This window comes from Asterias amurensis, chromosome 1 (assembly GCF_032118995.1).
Source record: "Asterias amurensis chromosome 1, ASM3211899v1".
In the NCBI taxonomy this organism is placed as follows: domain Eukaryota; kingdom Metazoa; phylum Echinodermata; class Asteroidea; order Forcipulatida; family Asteriidae; genus Asterias; species Asterias amurensis.
Genome location: NC_092648.1, coordinates 21,912,287 through 21,927,208, shown reverse-complemented (window position 1 = coordinate 21,927,208; position 14,922 = coordinate 21,912,287). Strand labels below are relative to the sequence as shown.

The 14,922-nt window shown below is 39.7% G+C and overlaps 1 protein-coding gene across 1 annotated transcript; it reads right to left on the bottom strand.

Moving 5' to 3' along the window:
• Nucleotides 1–1,718: 1,718 nt before the first annotated feature.
• LOC139940050 (uncharacterized) lies at nucleotides 1,719–13,125 on the bottom strand. The gene is made up of 5 exons (XM_071936260.1): nucleotides 12,817–13,125; nucleotides 12,229–12,259; nucleotides 4,628–4,702; nucleotides 3,127–3,219; nucleotides 1,719–2,615 (listed from the first exon to the last, which is right to left on the bottom strand). Exons 1-5 carry the CDS (start codon nucleotides 12,940–12,942, stop codon nucleotides 2,398–2,400), a joined length of 543 nt encoding a protein of 180 aa, XP_071792361.1. The 5' UTR covers nucleotides 12,943–13,125; the 3' UTR covers nucleotides 1,719–2,397.
• Between the last annotated feature and the right edge of the window lie 1,797 nt (nucleotides 13,126–14,922).

Sequence of the window (14,922 nt, the reverse complement as noted above, 5' to 3'; positions counted from 1 at the left end):
CAGTACCCAGACGTCCGTTGCGTGTACGAGGATGATAAATTAATAGTCTGTAACCATTTCGGATTGCACGACACTACATTCAACACAGTAAGTAAAAGTGTTTGCAATCTGTATTCGCGTCGTCCGTGGATTGTAGCATTCAGGTCTGTAACTTAATAATAATAGTACAGTATTTAGAAATGTTTGGGGTGTTATAAAACAAATATTGACTGCTTTTACTCGTGCAATGGTTAAAAACTATGACTCCCTCGGTGATCCCCGGAGCGTTCTATTTCCCTCGGCTTCGCCTCGGGAAAATAGAACGCTCCGGGGATCACCTCGGGAGTCATAGTTTTAACCATAGCACTCGAAGCAGTCAATATTTGTATACTATCAGAAGATTTGGTGCACGTGCCATCATAAATGGGAGACCGAATCTCCAGGGCAGAATTTTTCTGCCCGGTTCTCCTAATTTTTACTTTAGATATATCCCCTGTTTTAGCTATCTGTTTTTCATTTGCATTTATTACTTTCCATACTATATAGTTTTCCCATTCGGTTGGCAAAATCTCGGGCTGTGACGTTGCAATAGAAAGTTCTGTGGCGAAGCAGACTTTTGTATTATAGTAGTCACCAGCATAGGCGCAACATCGACTGGCTCGAATGTTAGTGCGCTAATAATTATATCCCTTTTATTCGAATGTAATTCTAATGTTGCGGCCATTTTCTTGATCATTATTGTCAAAGACCCGTATTCTCACTTGGTTGGTGCATGGTGTATGTAGGCAGGAAATAAAACATGTTAACATTGCGAATCAATTGGTCGTCGATGTGAGAGAATGAATACAATTCAAATGTTTTAGTGAGAATTAACTTCTTTCTCAAAAACTACGTGGCTTCAAAGTGAGCCGTTTTTCACAATGTTTTACCATCAACAGCTCCCCATAGCTCGTTAGTAAGTTTCTTAGCGAACAATTATTTTGAGTAATTACCACGGTGCCCAGTGGGTGTTTGGTCGTGAGATTATGCACCCATTGGAAATCATTAACGTTTGCTGAGGAGGATGTTTCAAACGAGGGAGCTGAGAAGAAGTTTGTACACCGTTCGCCGCGTACTTTGTTGATTTTTTTAGGGTGTGGGGGTACGGGGGCAACTGAATCTCTCCTGCCAAACAGTACCGGTGTCGCAATTATGTTCTCTATGTTATTCTATACGGAGCACATTATGCATATGCAATAATGTCCGCCGGACGGTTTTGCATATGCAATCGTGTCCGCCCGGACGCTGCTGCATAATGCAATTGTGTCTGCCCGGACACATTTGCATATGCAGTTGTGTCCGCCCTCGTGCAAAACCGTCCTTGCAGTAAATTAAACGCCCTTGGTCAGCGGAACACGTTCTCATTTTTTTTTACAAGCATGGGAAATATTCGGCCGTTGGGTATTCGCTGCAATCATAAACTACGTGAATAATTCATGTTGCATATTATACGTAGGTTCAGTACATGCACGCCCGCTTACGCGCGCACAGTACATGTACAGTCATTAACATGTCCACCGGACGGTTTTTGCATAGCCCCGGACACGATTGTATATGGAAAAGTGTCCGGAGCGGACAGTATTGCATGGCGGACACAATTGCATCTGACACCGGCCACAATCCCAAAGGGGGAATTTTAAAACCAATACAGGCCTACAATCAAGGAAAATACCAATGGTGAACCAATTTCGATGCGTTCTTTTATTTATAGAATTCCCAAACTTAAAAACAACAACATCTGAACAGGCCTATTATAATAAAAGGCCTATATGCCTACAACCGCAAACAATAAACCAATAGCTTTGAAAATCATCCCCTCCACATTTCAATTTTGATCGAGAAATAAAGTGTTGTTAAATTAGTTTGATTATAGTTTGAATGTAAAGTCAGTAAACCTCATGGAGAAAGTGTAATATGTGGGCCTATAGGTTAGCATTTTGGGTCACAAATAAATTGTTAGTGTACACCGGTTACATTTCAATTAATTTGATTCACCGTGTGTTTAAAGACACTGTACACTACTGTTAATTGTCAAAGACTTGTCTTCTCACTTGTACACAAAATAACAAATCTGTGTAAATTTGAGCTCAATCGGTCGTCGAAGTTGCGAGATAATAATGAAAGGAAAGACACCCTTGTCACACGAAGTTGTGTGCTTTCAAGGCGCTTGATTTCGAAACTTCAAATTCTAAATTTGAGGTCTCGAAATCAAATTCGTGGCCCATTACTAGTATACCAAGTAAGGTTTTATGCTAATAATTATTATGAGTAATTACCAATAGTGTCCACTGCCTTTAATTTAAATGAAAAAAATATTTTGTTTTGATTGTGCGCATTGCGCCTTACAATCGTTCCCATCACCATGTATCTCCTTCCGCTTCACCCCATAGGTGGCCGGTGATATCCTGCTCTGAGCACCTCTTGAAGTTCACTCCAGCTGATGGATTCGTCGAGCCGTTCCAGCATGCAAAACTTGTTAATTTTGATGCTGGTGTCCTCGTTGCCAAGGATGATTTCGCTCACTGTCACTTGGTAGTTCTTGCCATTGTCGCACAATACGAAGCTAGCTGATGTATGTGCTGAATCTACGTTGTAATCTGATGGAGAGATAATCATGGAAAGGTCCTCAATTTTGGCTACAAACTCAGCTGCCCTTTTCTCTGCAAACTGATGTTTGTTGTAAACACACATAACAACTTTTTAATCAATACTTTGTTTGGCCCATATTCCACCATCTGCAAGTATCGGAATGACATGAAACAAGTCCCCCCCCCACCCCCCCCCCCCCCCCCCACTCTCCCCATGATGTTTTCACTGATGTTTTGGTGTTGGAGCTCGAAACATGCTGACTCATTTTTATTTTATTTTTAGCATTTAAGGCAAATATTTCCAAGAAAAGTTTTCCAAGTGTAGGCCTAAGTGTATGGCAAATTTGCGAACATTTTTGTTTGCAGTTACTTTATTATAATACAAAGGCCAGGTAAAACAACATGAATAAATAAGGTAAAAATAAGAAGTATTTATGCCTTCTAAATATAAAAATTACTACTTTAAACAAGAAGAGTACGTATTTTAGGTTATTTTATTGATGCAATTATTTTGAATTACCTGGAACCGTTTCTTTAAAAACCCTGTCTGTTTCGACATCCACTGCAAAGAATGCTTCTCCGTTCGTGTATTTTACTTCGGCGAAAATGGTGTCTAGGCATACATTAAATAAATGAAAACAGAGTTATTATCATGAGGTCATATCAGAGACACGGGTCTGTATGACCCAACTTGCTGGGTTGTTATTTTTTGAAGCCATTGGACACTTTCGGTACAGAATTTTGTTTAAATTCACAGATTTACAAATAACTTATACAGGGTTTACAGTACGTTATGGAGAAAGACTTCTCTTGAAATATTATTACATGAAATGCTTTACTTTTTGAAAAAACATTAAAACAACATCAATTCTCGATATCGAAAATTCAAACTTCTTTTAAATGTATGTCATGACACGGAAAAACGTGCGAAAACAAGGGTGGGTTTTCCCGCTTTTTTCTCCCGACTCCGATGACCGATTGAGCCTAAATGTTCACAGGTTTGTTATTTTGTATATAAGTTGTGATACACGAAGTGTGGGTCTTGGACAATACTGTTTACCGAAAGTGTCTAATGGCTTTAACATCGGTCGTATCACAAGACCAATGTTAAAGGTACTGGACACTATTGGTAATTGTATTCTCACTTGGTTCATCTCAACATATGCATAAAATAACAAACCTTTGAAATTTTGAGCTCGATTGGGGCTGGAGTTGCGATATCACTATGAAAAAAAAACCGGCCTTGTCACACGAAGTTGTGTGCTTTCAGATGTTTGATTTCGAGACCACAAATTCTAAACGTGCGGTCTAGAAATCAAATGTGTGGAAAAGTACTTCTTTCTTGAAAGCTATGCTACTTTAAAGTACCTTTTAAGGCATCGGATACGTTTGTATTGCCAACGACCAGTATTCTCACTTGATGTATCCCAACATTATGTATAAAGTAACCACTGTTGCGAACAAGTTCGGCTGAATTGGTCATCGAAGTTGTCAGAGAGTAATATGACAACCGTGCATGCACAAATTGGTGTGCTTTCAGATGCCATCACAAATGTTTGCGTGAAAATTATACTTCTTTCTCAAAAACTAATGCTACTTCAGAGGGAGCCGTTTCTCGCAATGTTTTATATCAATTCCCGCCACCAGGTAAGTTTGTATGTAAGTAATTACCAGTAGTGGTCGGTACCTTTCAATGAGAGCCATACCAGCCAACAACGTAGGATGTAGGCCCAACATAGAATGCATGGGTTAGGGCACCGAATTCTCAAAATGTAAAAAAAAGTCAGATTTCCCCTCTGTGCTCCATTTTGTTAACAATTTTAACAATGGGCTTCTGTCTTCTTACGAAATGAAAATGTTGTTGAGTCTCAAAATGACAAACAAAATAATAGTAACAATAAAGCATAGACAAATGAAAATTAATTTAAAAAATAAGTGATTAATCTTGATTAAACAACAGTAAACATATGGATTGTTTATATAAATAGAGAAATGGGTAGAATTAAAGCTTATGTACATACCCTCGCCACAAGGTGACGACATCACATAGTAGCATGCAGATTGTATGCAAATTTCTTCAGTTATCTGGAGACAAGCTAAATACAAGAAAACATTGCGAAGAAGTTATAATTAGGCCTACACTTACAGCATTTCGCATGACGGTGTTTCTGGAAGAATCCCGACATCCTGCTCTTAAGAATTCTCATCCGTGTTTCAAAGACTGTTTCAGTGGTCTCTTGACTATAACATAATTTCTAAAAATTGTGAAAATCTTAATTGCCATATATACCGATTCCTAATATTATAAGCCAAACCTGCAGTTATGAATGACCTTTATGAAATGCTTGAATTACTCGCATTATATTTATGAATATTTGAATTTATTGTTCCGATAGCTATTTATATCAGAACTCTGTAGATTTCGGCGTTTGATACAATTCAGCCTCATTTATTGACTATAGAATTTCCAAAATGTGTAGGCCAATAGAATTTACTAGAATGTGTAGGCCAATAGAATTTACTAGAATGTGTAAGCCTATCAGTATTAGTCCCTATATCTCATTGTGGATGTACATTTTTTTAAATGATCGTATTCAAACGGTTTTATTCCAGGCAGTTTATCAGAATCATCTTTTTTTTGTAAAAACGTTGTACAAACAGAGCGCAAATTTGCAGATTGCGCACGCTTTTGCTCTTCCAGCAGGTTCAACTAAAATTCAAAGCAAACTCGTTAAATGCGCTTCACTAGCGAAGACACAACAGGCAGAGTAAGTGAGCGGAGGATTTTGGACATCATTTTTAGCCACTTTTTTTTTATTTTGGAAGGAAATAATCTGACACAATCGTACCTCCACATTAACCACCAACATATTCTGTGTACCTCATGTTAGTTTTAATTATTCTGAGGAGGTTTTTGAAAAAAGGCCTTCTACAACTGGCAATTTTTCAGGGGGGGGGGGGTTGAGCTTTGAAAAATCTCACGCATAGCTGGCCTCTGGACTTGGCATCTCTGGAATTGTGTATGGTTGTGTATATTCCCATTGACTTGTGTATGGCTGTGTAGTTTCCCATTGACTTGTGTATAGTTGTATAGTTTCCCATTGACATGTGTATGGTTGTGTAGCTTCCCATTGACTTGTGTATGGTTGTGTAGTTTCCCATTGACTTGTGTATGGTTGTGTAGTTTCCCATTGACTTGTGTATGGTTGTGTAGTTTCCCATTGACTTGTGTATGGTTGTGTAGTTTCCAATTGACTTGTGTATGGTTGTGTAGTTTCCAATTGACTTGTGTATGGTTGTGTATTTTCCCATTGACTTGTGTATGGTTGTGTAGTTTCCCAATGACTTGTGTATGGTTGTGTAGCTTCCCAATGACTCGGTATGGTTGTGTGAATTCCCATTGACTTGTGTATGGTTGTGTACTTTCTCATTGACTTGTGTATGGTTGTGTAGTTTCCCATTGACTTGTGTATGGTTGTGTAGTTTCCAATTGACTTGTGTATGGTTGTGTAGTTTCCCAATGACTCGGTATGGTTGTGTGAATTCCCATTGACTTGTGTATGGTTGTGTACTTTCTCATTGACTTGTGTATGGTTGTGTAGTTTCCCATTGACTTGTGTATGGTTGTGTAGTTTCCAATTGACTTGTGTATGGTTGTGTAGTTTCCCATTGACTTGTGTATGGTTGTGTAGTTTCCCATTGACTTGTGTATGGTTGTGTAGTTTCCAATTGACTTGTGTGTATGGTTGTGTAGTTTCCCATTGACTTGTGTATGGTTGTGTAGTTTCCCATTGACTTGTGTATGGTTGTGTAGTTTCCCATTGACTTGTGTATGGTTTGTGTCGTTTCCCATTGACTTGTGTATGGTTGTGTAGTTTCCAATTGACTTGTGTATGGTTGTGTAGTTTCCCATTGACTTGTGTATGGTTGTGTAGTTTCCCATTGACTTGTGTATGGTTTGTGTCGTTTCCCATTGACTTGTGTATGGTTGTGTAGTTTCCAATTGACTTGTGTATGGTTGTGTAGTTTCCCATTGACTTGTGTATGGTTGTGTAGTTTCCCATTGACTTGCGTATGGTTGTGTAGTTTCCAATTGACTTGTGTATGATTGTGTAGTTTCCAACTGACTTGTGTATGGTTGTGTAGTTTCCCATTGACTTGTGTATGGTTGTGTAGTTTCCCATTGACTTGTGTATGGTTGTGTAGTTTCCCATTGACTTGTGTATAGTTGTGTAGTTTCCCAATGACTCGGTATGGTTGTGTGAGTTCCCATTGACTTGTGTATGGTTGTGTACTTTCCCATTGACTCGTGTATGGTTGTGTACTTTCTCATTGACTTGTGTATGGTTGTGTACTTTCCAATTGACTTGTGTATGGTTGTGAAGTTTCCCATTGACTTGTGTATGGTTGTGTAGTTTCCCATTGACTTGTGTATGGTTGTGTAGTTTCCCATTGACTTGTGTATGGTTGTGTACTTTCCAATTGACTTGTGTATGGTTGTGTACTTTCTCATTGACTTGTGTATGGTTGTGTAGTTTCCCATTGACTTGTGTATGGTTGTGTAGTTTCCCATTGACTTGTGTATGGTTGTGTAGTTTCCAATTGACTTGTGTATTGTTGTGTAGTTTCCCATTGACTTGTGTATGGTTGTGTAGTTTCCCAATGACTCGGTATGGTTGTGTGAATTCCCATTGACTTGTGTATGGTTGTGTACTTTCTCATTGACTTGTGTATGGTTGTGTAGTTTCCCATTGACTTGTGTATGGTTGTGTAGTTTCCAATTGACTTGTGTATGGTTGTGTAGTTTCCCATTGACTTGTGTATGGTTGTGTAGTTTCCCATTGACTTGTGTATGGTTGTGTAGTTTCCAATTGACTTGTGTGTATGGTTGTGTAGTTTCCCATTGACTTGTGTATGGTTGTGTAGTTTCCCATTGACTTGTGTATGGTTGTGTAGTTTCCCATTGACTTGTGTATGGTTTGTGTCGTTTCCCATTGACTTGTGTATGGTTGTGTAGTTTCCAATTGACTTGTGTATGGTTGTGTAGTTTCCCATTGACTTGTGTATGGTTGTGTAGTTTCCCATTGACTTGCGTATGGTTGTGTAGTTTCCAATTGACTTGTGTATGATTGTGTAGTTTCCAACTGACTTGTGTATGGTTGTGTAGTTTCCCATTGACTTGTGTATGGTTGTGTAGTTTCCCTATGACTTTTGTATGGTTGTGTAGTTTCCCATTGACTTGTGTATAGTTGTGTAGTTTCCCAATGACTCGGTATGGTTGTGTGAGTTCCCATTGACTTGTGTATGGTTGTGTACTTTCCCATTGACTCGTGTATGGTTGTGTTCTTTCCAATTGACTTGTGTATGGTTGTGAAGTTTCCCATTGACTTGTGTATGGTTGTGTAGTTTCCCATTGACTTGTGTATGGTTGTGTAGTTTCCCATTGACTTGTGTATGGTTGTGTACTTTCCAATTGACTTGTGTATGGTTGTGTACTTTCTCATTGACTTGTGTATGGTTGTGTAGTTTCCCATTGACTTGTGTATGGTTGTGTAGTTTCCCATTGACTTGTGTATGGTTGTGTAGTTTCCAATTGACTTGTGTATTGTTGTGTAGTTTCCCATTGACTTGTGTATAGTTGTGTAGTTTCCCATTGACATGTGTATGGTTGTGTAGTTTTCCATTGACTTGTGTATGGTTGTGTAGTTTCCCATTGACTTGTGTATGGTTGTGTAGTTTCCCATTGACTTGTGTATAGTTGTGTAGTTTCCCATTGACATGTGTATGGTTGTGTAGTTTCCCATTGACTTGTGTATGGTTGTGTAGTTTCCAATTGACTTGTGTATGGTTGTGTAGTTTCCCATTGACTTGTGTATGGTTCTGTAGTTTCCAATTGACTTGTGTATGGTTGTGTAGTTTCCCATTGACTTGTGTATGGTTGTGTAATTTCCAATTGACTTGTGTATGGACGGCAGTTTCCAACTGACTTGTGTATGGTTGAGTAGTCATTAACCAGCAATATATTCTGTGTACCTCGTGTTAGTTTTAATTACTCTGATGAGGTTTTTGATGCATTTTGGCACACTTTTTTGTCCGCAATTAAATTTCTGATTTTAAAAAAAGGTTGGGCGGCGATTTCGAAAGGCCTTCTTAAACTGGCAATTTTTTTCGGGGGGGGGGGGGTTGAGCTTTGAAAAATGTCACGCATAGCTGGCCTCTGGACTTGACAACTCTGTTATTCATGAACTCATTTTCTGATTGCACGCAGTTTATCAGAATCATCATTTTTTGTACAAACTTTGTACAAACAGCACAAATTTGCAGATTGCGCACGCTTTTGCTCTTCCAGCAGGTTCAACTAAAATTCGGCAGAGTGTAAAACGCTTAGTGCGCACAAGTATTTCCCGATTTGTTTTAGCAAACTCGTTAAATGCGCTCCACTAGCGAATACACAACAGGCAGAGGAAGTGAGCGGAGGATTTTGGACATCATTTTTAGTCACTTTTTTTTTAGTTTGGAAGGAAATAATCTGACACAATCGTACCTCCACATTAACCACCAACATATTCTGTGTACCTCATGTTAGTTTTAATTATTCTGAGGAGGTTTTTGATGTATTTTGGAACACTTTCTTGTCCACAATTAAATTTCGGATTTTTTCTTAAAAAAAAAAAAAAAAAAGGCCTTCTAAAACTGGCAATTTTTTCGGGGGTGGCGGGGGGGGGGGTTGAGCTTTGAAAAATCTCACGCATAGCTTGCCTCTGGACTTGGCATCTCTGGAATTGTGTATGGTTGTGTATATTCCCGTTGACTTGTGTATGGCTGTGTAGTTTCCCATTGACTTGTGTATGGTTGTATAGTTTCCCATTGACTTGTGTATGGTTGTGTAGTTTCCAATTGACTTGTGTATGGTTGTGTAGTTTCCAATTGACTTGTGTATGGTTTTGTAGTTCCCATTGACTTGTGTATGGTTTTGTAGTTTCCCATTGACTTGTGTATGGTTGTGTAGTTTCCCATTGACTTGTGTATGGTTGTGTAGTTTCCCATTGACTTGTGTATAGTTGTGTAGTTTCCCGTTGACATGTGTATGGTTGTGTAGTTTCCCATTGACTTGTGTATGGTTGTGTAGTTTCCAATTGACTTGTGTATGGTTGTGTAGTTTCCCATTGACTTGTGTATGGTTCTGTAGTTTCCAATTGACTTGTGTATGGTTGTGTAGTTTCCCATTGACTTGTGTATGGTTGTGTAATTTCCAATTGACTTGTGTATGGACGGCAGTTTCCAACTGACTTGTGTATGGTTGAGTAGTCATTAACCAGCAATATATTCTGTGTACCTCATGTTAGTTTTAATTACTCTGATGAGGTTTTTGATGCATTTTGGCACACTTTTTTGTCCGCAATTAAATTTCTGATTTTTAAAAAAGGTTGGGCGGCGATTTTGAAAGGCCTTCTTAAACTGGCAATTTTTTTCGGGGGGGGGTTGAGCTTTGAAAAATGTCACGCATAGCTGGCCTCTGGACTTGACAACTCTGTTATTCATGAACTCATTTTCTGATTGCACGCAGTTTATCAGAATCATCATTTTTTGTACAAACTTTGTACAAACAGCACAAATTTGCAGATTGCGCACGCTTTTGCTCTTCCAGCAGGTTCAACTAAAATTCGGCAGAGTGCAAAACGCTTAGTGCGCACAAGTATTTCCCGATTTGTTTTAGCAAACTCGTTAAATGCGCTCCACTAGCGAATACACAACAGGCAGAGGAAGTGAGCGGAGGATTTTGGACATCATTTTTAGTCACTTTTTTTTTAGTTTGGAAGGAAATAATCTGACACAATCGTACCTCCACATTAACCACCAACATATTCTGTGTACCTCATGTTAGTTTTAATTATTCCGAGGAGGTTTTTGATGTATTCTGGAACACTTTCTTGTCCACAATTAAATTTCGGATTTTTTCTTAAAAAAAAAAAAAAAAGGCCTTCTAAAACTGGCAATTTTTTTCGGGGGTGGCGGGGGGGGGTTGAGCTTTGAAAAATCTCACGCATAGCTTGCCTCTGGACTTGGCATCTCTGGAATTGTGTATGGTTGTGTATATTCCCGTTGACTTGTGTATGGCTGTGTAGTTTCCCATTGACTTGTGTATGGTTGTATAGTTTCCCATTGACTTGTGTATGGTTGTGTAGTTTCCCATTGATTTGTGTATGGTCGTGTAGTTTCCCAGTGACTTGTGTATGGTTGTGTAGTTTCCAATTGACTTGTGTATGGTTGTGTAGTTTCCCATTGACTTGTGTATGGTTGTGTAGTTTCCCATTGACATGCGTATGGTTGTGTACTTTCCCATTGACTTGTGTATGGTTGTGTAGTTTCCCATTGACTTGTGTATGGTTGTGTAGTTTCCCATTGACTTGTGTATGGTTGTGTTGTTTCCCATTGACTTTTGTATGGTTGTGTAGTTTCCCATTGACTTGTGTATGGTTGTGTAGTTTCTCATTGGCTTGTGTATGGTTGTGTAGTTTCCCATTGACTTGTGTATGGTTGTGCAGTTTCCAATTGACTTGTGTATGGTTGTGCAGTTTCCAATTGACTTGTGTATGGTTGTGTAGTCATTAATAGTCAACATATTCTGTGTACCTCATGTTAGTTTTAATTACTCTGAAGAGGTTTTTGATGCATTTTGGCACACTTTTTTGTCCGCAATTAAATTTCTGATTTTTTTCATAAAAAAAGGTTGGGCGGCGACTTCGAAAGGCCTTCTAAAACTGGCAATTTTTTTCGGGGGGGGGGGGCGTTGAGCTTTGAAAAATGTCACGCATAGCTGGCCTCTGGACTTGACATCTCTGTTATTCATGAACTCATTTTCTTATCAAATGCGTACTTATACCGGTGTCGCATGCAATTATGTCCTCTACGCAATACTATCGGAGGACATGACTGCATATGCAATAAATTCGCCGGACGGGTTTGCATATGCAATCGTGTCCGCCCGGACGCTGCTTCATAATGCAATTGTATCCGCCCGGACACATTTGCATTGCAGTTGTGTCCGCCCCCTTGCAAAACCGTCCTTGCAGTACGCCCTTGGTCGACGGAACACGTTCGCCATTTTTTTTTACAAGTGCTTGTCATGAATGCAATCATAAAATACGTGAATATTCATGCTGTATACGTAGGTTCAGTGCATGCACGCTCGCTTACGCACACACGTACAGTCATGGACGGTTTTTGCATAGCCCCGTTGCATAGCCCCGGAAACGATTGCGAGTGCAAAAGTGTCCGGAGTGGACATTAAGGCGGACACAATAGCATCTGACACCGGCGCTCCTCAAGATTCCAAAAATACCTTAACCTTCAGATATGAATTACTTGTGCATTATGAATCTATTATAGTGACACAGACATGTGATACTTTGTGTCATATTACTAATAATATCCTGATGGCACGTCACTAAGACGGTTTGATTTCTATGAACAACGAATCTTCTTACTACAAAGAGGTTGGTATTTCTGTTAACAAACACATCAACACGTGCAAATAGCATTCCCTTCAAAAACAAATTCGCTCAAGTTTAGATGTTACACACGTGCGTATTATTATGTTACTCTGTTAACTACAGCTTACCAGGAGGGACCGTGCGCTCTGTCTCCAAAGCCTGTATAAAATAAATAAAGAAGGCAGGTCATTTCGGGAGTGCGACACAAGTTCCTGAACAAGTTAATCAAGAAAATGAGTCGGGGTAGTGAGCAGGTTTAAGGAGGACCGAGAAGTACGGGGGTAGGGAAAGAGCTCATCACACATAAAACCCACTATTGCAACATTGAATCCTTTTTTTATGTTACAGAAGTTTTTGATGATTAAATAATAATGATAGAGGCCGATCATTCGCTATCTTGCAAACAAAGCTTCTAAAAAGTTACCCGTACCAACGCGCTTTTTGCCGATAAAGGATACAAAGTGCCATGTATTTTTAACTGCAAGGTGATTGCCTTATGGAACATGTAATTGTAATGGTTTACAATGTTCTGTGGTGCAATATATTTTTAGCAAATACAGTCTAAATTGATGTCATGTTTAAAAAAGGTGTTTGCTTTGCATGGTTCAAAAGCCTTGAGCACCTTGTTGGTGGATACGTGCGCTATTTATACGACTCCAATGATATTTGATTATACTAGTCCAAAGCGTGGGTATCATGTTCACTCTCCAACTCACCCTTAGAAGTTCTTCCTCCAACTCCACCTCGATCTTACGACGAGTGTTGCTGGCTACTGCGGTGGCTTGTGCATCTTGAACAAACAAGGAGCACACCGCCACGGTGATTGCCAGAAATCGAAACATATTAGTGGGTATAATCGTCAAGAACTACAACAAAAGTATTTCGTGTAGGCCTAACACAGTGTTGCGTGGTTTGAAGCAGCAGCAATGACACGTCACATTGGCAACTTCTGACAAACGTTAGTTTTCGTGCCGCACCTTTTCAAACAGCATTGTGAGCAGCCGCTGATTCATTCAAAACACGCCATGCAGTTTTCTATTCAGTCGCTCGTTTTATTTCAGGGTCATGTGGTTCGTTCCAGTTTCGGAATAAAATACAATACAGTAAAATACAATACAATACAATACGGTGTAAACCTTTTTGAGTTCGCCATGAATTATAGCGAATATGAGGCCACCATAGAACATACATAATGTTTGTGAATGTGGAAATAAAGGAATAACCCCAGACTGATCAATATGTCATGTGGTGAAGTTTTGAATAAGGATTTCATGCATGGTTAGTGTGTATCTTTCCGGACTTTAGTCTTTTTCAATACGACATCTAGCTTGATGCACCTAGAACGCTGTACTGCTTGTGTCGAAGCTATACAGATGCGAACAATCGAACCAACAGAAAGGGGGATGTATTTGTTAGTCGTTGGATGTAATTACCTGGATGATATACATACAATAAACGAATAGTGTGCAGAAGCCTATATCCTTATCTCCCCCCCCCCCCCCCCCCCTCAAGGACCTGGACCCAATTATTTCATAAAGCTGTTAAGTAGAAAATACTGCACGACGAATTTATTTGCTAAGCAAAAAATCAGTGGGGCACCAGTCACAACAGTTAACTTCTGTAATTTATGTTGGATGGTGCCCTGTTTCTGTTCAAAGCAATACTTTACGGTGCTTAGCATTTTTTTGTTGCTTACAGGCTTTATGAGATTGTGACACCCCACTTTGCTTGGCAGTTGATAAATTTGTTCACCGACCTGACAGTTGACATTGTTAACAGGCTGGTTCATGAGTCCCCAAAAGTTGGTGTCGAAGTATTTTGAATTTATCCTTGATATTTCCTTAAAGGCAGTGGAATATTGGTAATTACTCAAAACAATTATTAGCATAAAACCTTACTTGGTAACGAGCAATGGGGTTGATAGTATAAAACATTGTGAGAAACGGCTCCATCTGAAGTGCCATATTTTTCGAGAAAGATTTCGAGACCTCAGATTTAGAACTTTAGGTCTCGAAATCAACCATCTAAACGCACACAACTTCGTGTGACGATGTAGCCTTGCTCAAGGCAGTCGCATTATTCGCTCCGAAAAGACGCCGCTGTGAACCCACCCGTATACCCTGTTCATGGTGCGTGCGATCATACGCATGACCCACACCCGTATACACACTGTCAGATCGTACGAATACTGTTTACACAAGTCATCGCACTCGTACCACTAACCGCATGCGGAGGCCGTCAGGCCGTCAGCCTTGTCGGGTCTGTAACTTATGGGTTTAATGTGTTGTATTGAAAAATTTCCACTAGTGGAAAAAATTGGGGCTCTCGGATATGCTAGTATGCAGCTCATGAATATGTATATCGTTCGTCAGACCTATCAGACAACACAGGATGTGAGGCAAATGAATTATTCATTTTGACGTTCAATCACGCACGCCTATCATGCTCGCTGAGTGTCCGTGGTGGTGGTGTGTGATGTAGACATGTCTCGTCTTTCGCGGGCATTATGGTAATGAGCTGACCGTGGGAACTCTTCGCTTATTATAGTAATGAGGTCAGTGGCTTCAACACAGACCCTACAAAGCTGTCGGCCTGGCGGCCTGGGCATCGTGTCGTGCGATGTTACGCACAGTGAATACGGGTGGGGTTTTATACAGCGGCGGTCTTTTTTCGGAGTGAATAATTCAACTGCCTTGAGCAAGGCTAGTGACGATGGTGGGTTTTGTCCTTCACTGTTATCTCGCAAGTTCGATGACCGATTCAGCTCAAATTTTCACAGGTTTATTATTTTATGCATAATGTTGAGGTACACCAACTGTGAA

What these genes read in the sequence shown, in the direction of transcription:
- LOC139940050 (XM_071936260.1), bottom strand. Translation starts at nt 12,942, where the DNA reads ATGTTTCGATTTCTGGCAATCACCGTGGCGGTGTGCTCCTTGTTTGTT. An exon ending in TGGAGGAAGAACTTCTAAGG is followed by an intron (nt 12,260 to 12,816) that starts GTGAGTTGGAGA and finishes TATTTTATACAG; the next exon opens with GCTTTGGAGACAGAGCGCAC. An exon ending in GTCGTCACCTTGTGGCGAGG is followed by an intron (nt 3,220 to 4,627) that starts GTATGTACATAA and finishes ATGTATGCCTAG; the next exon opens with ACACCATTTTCGCCGAAGTA.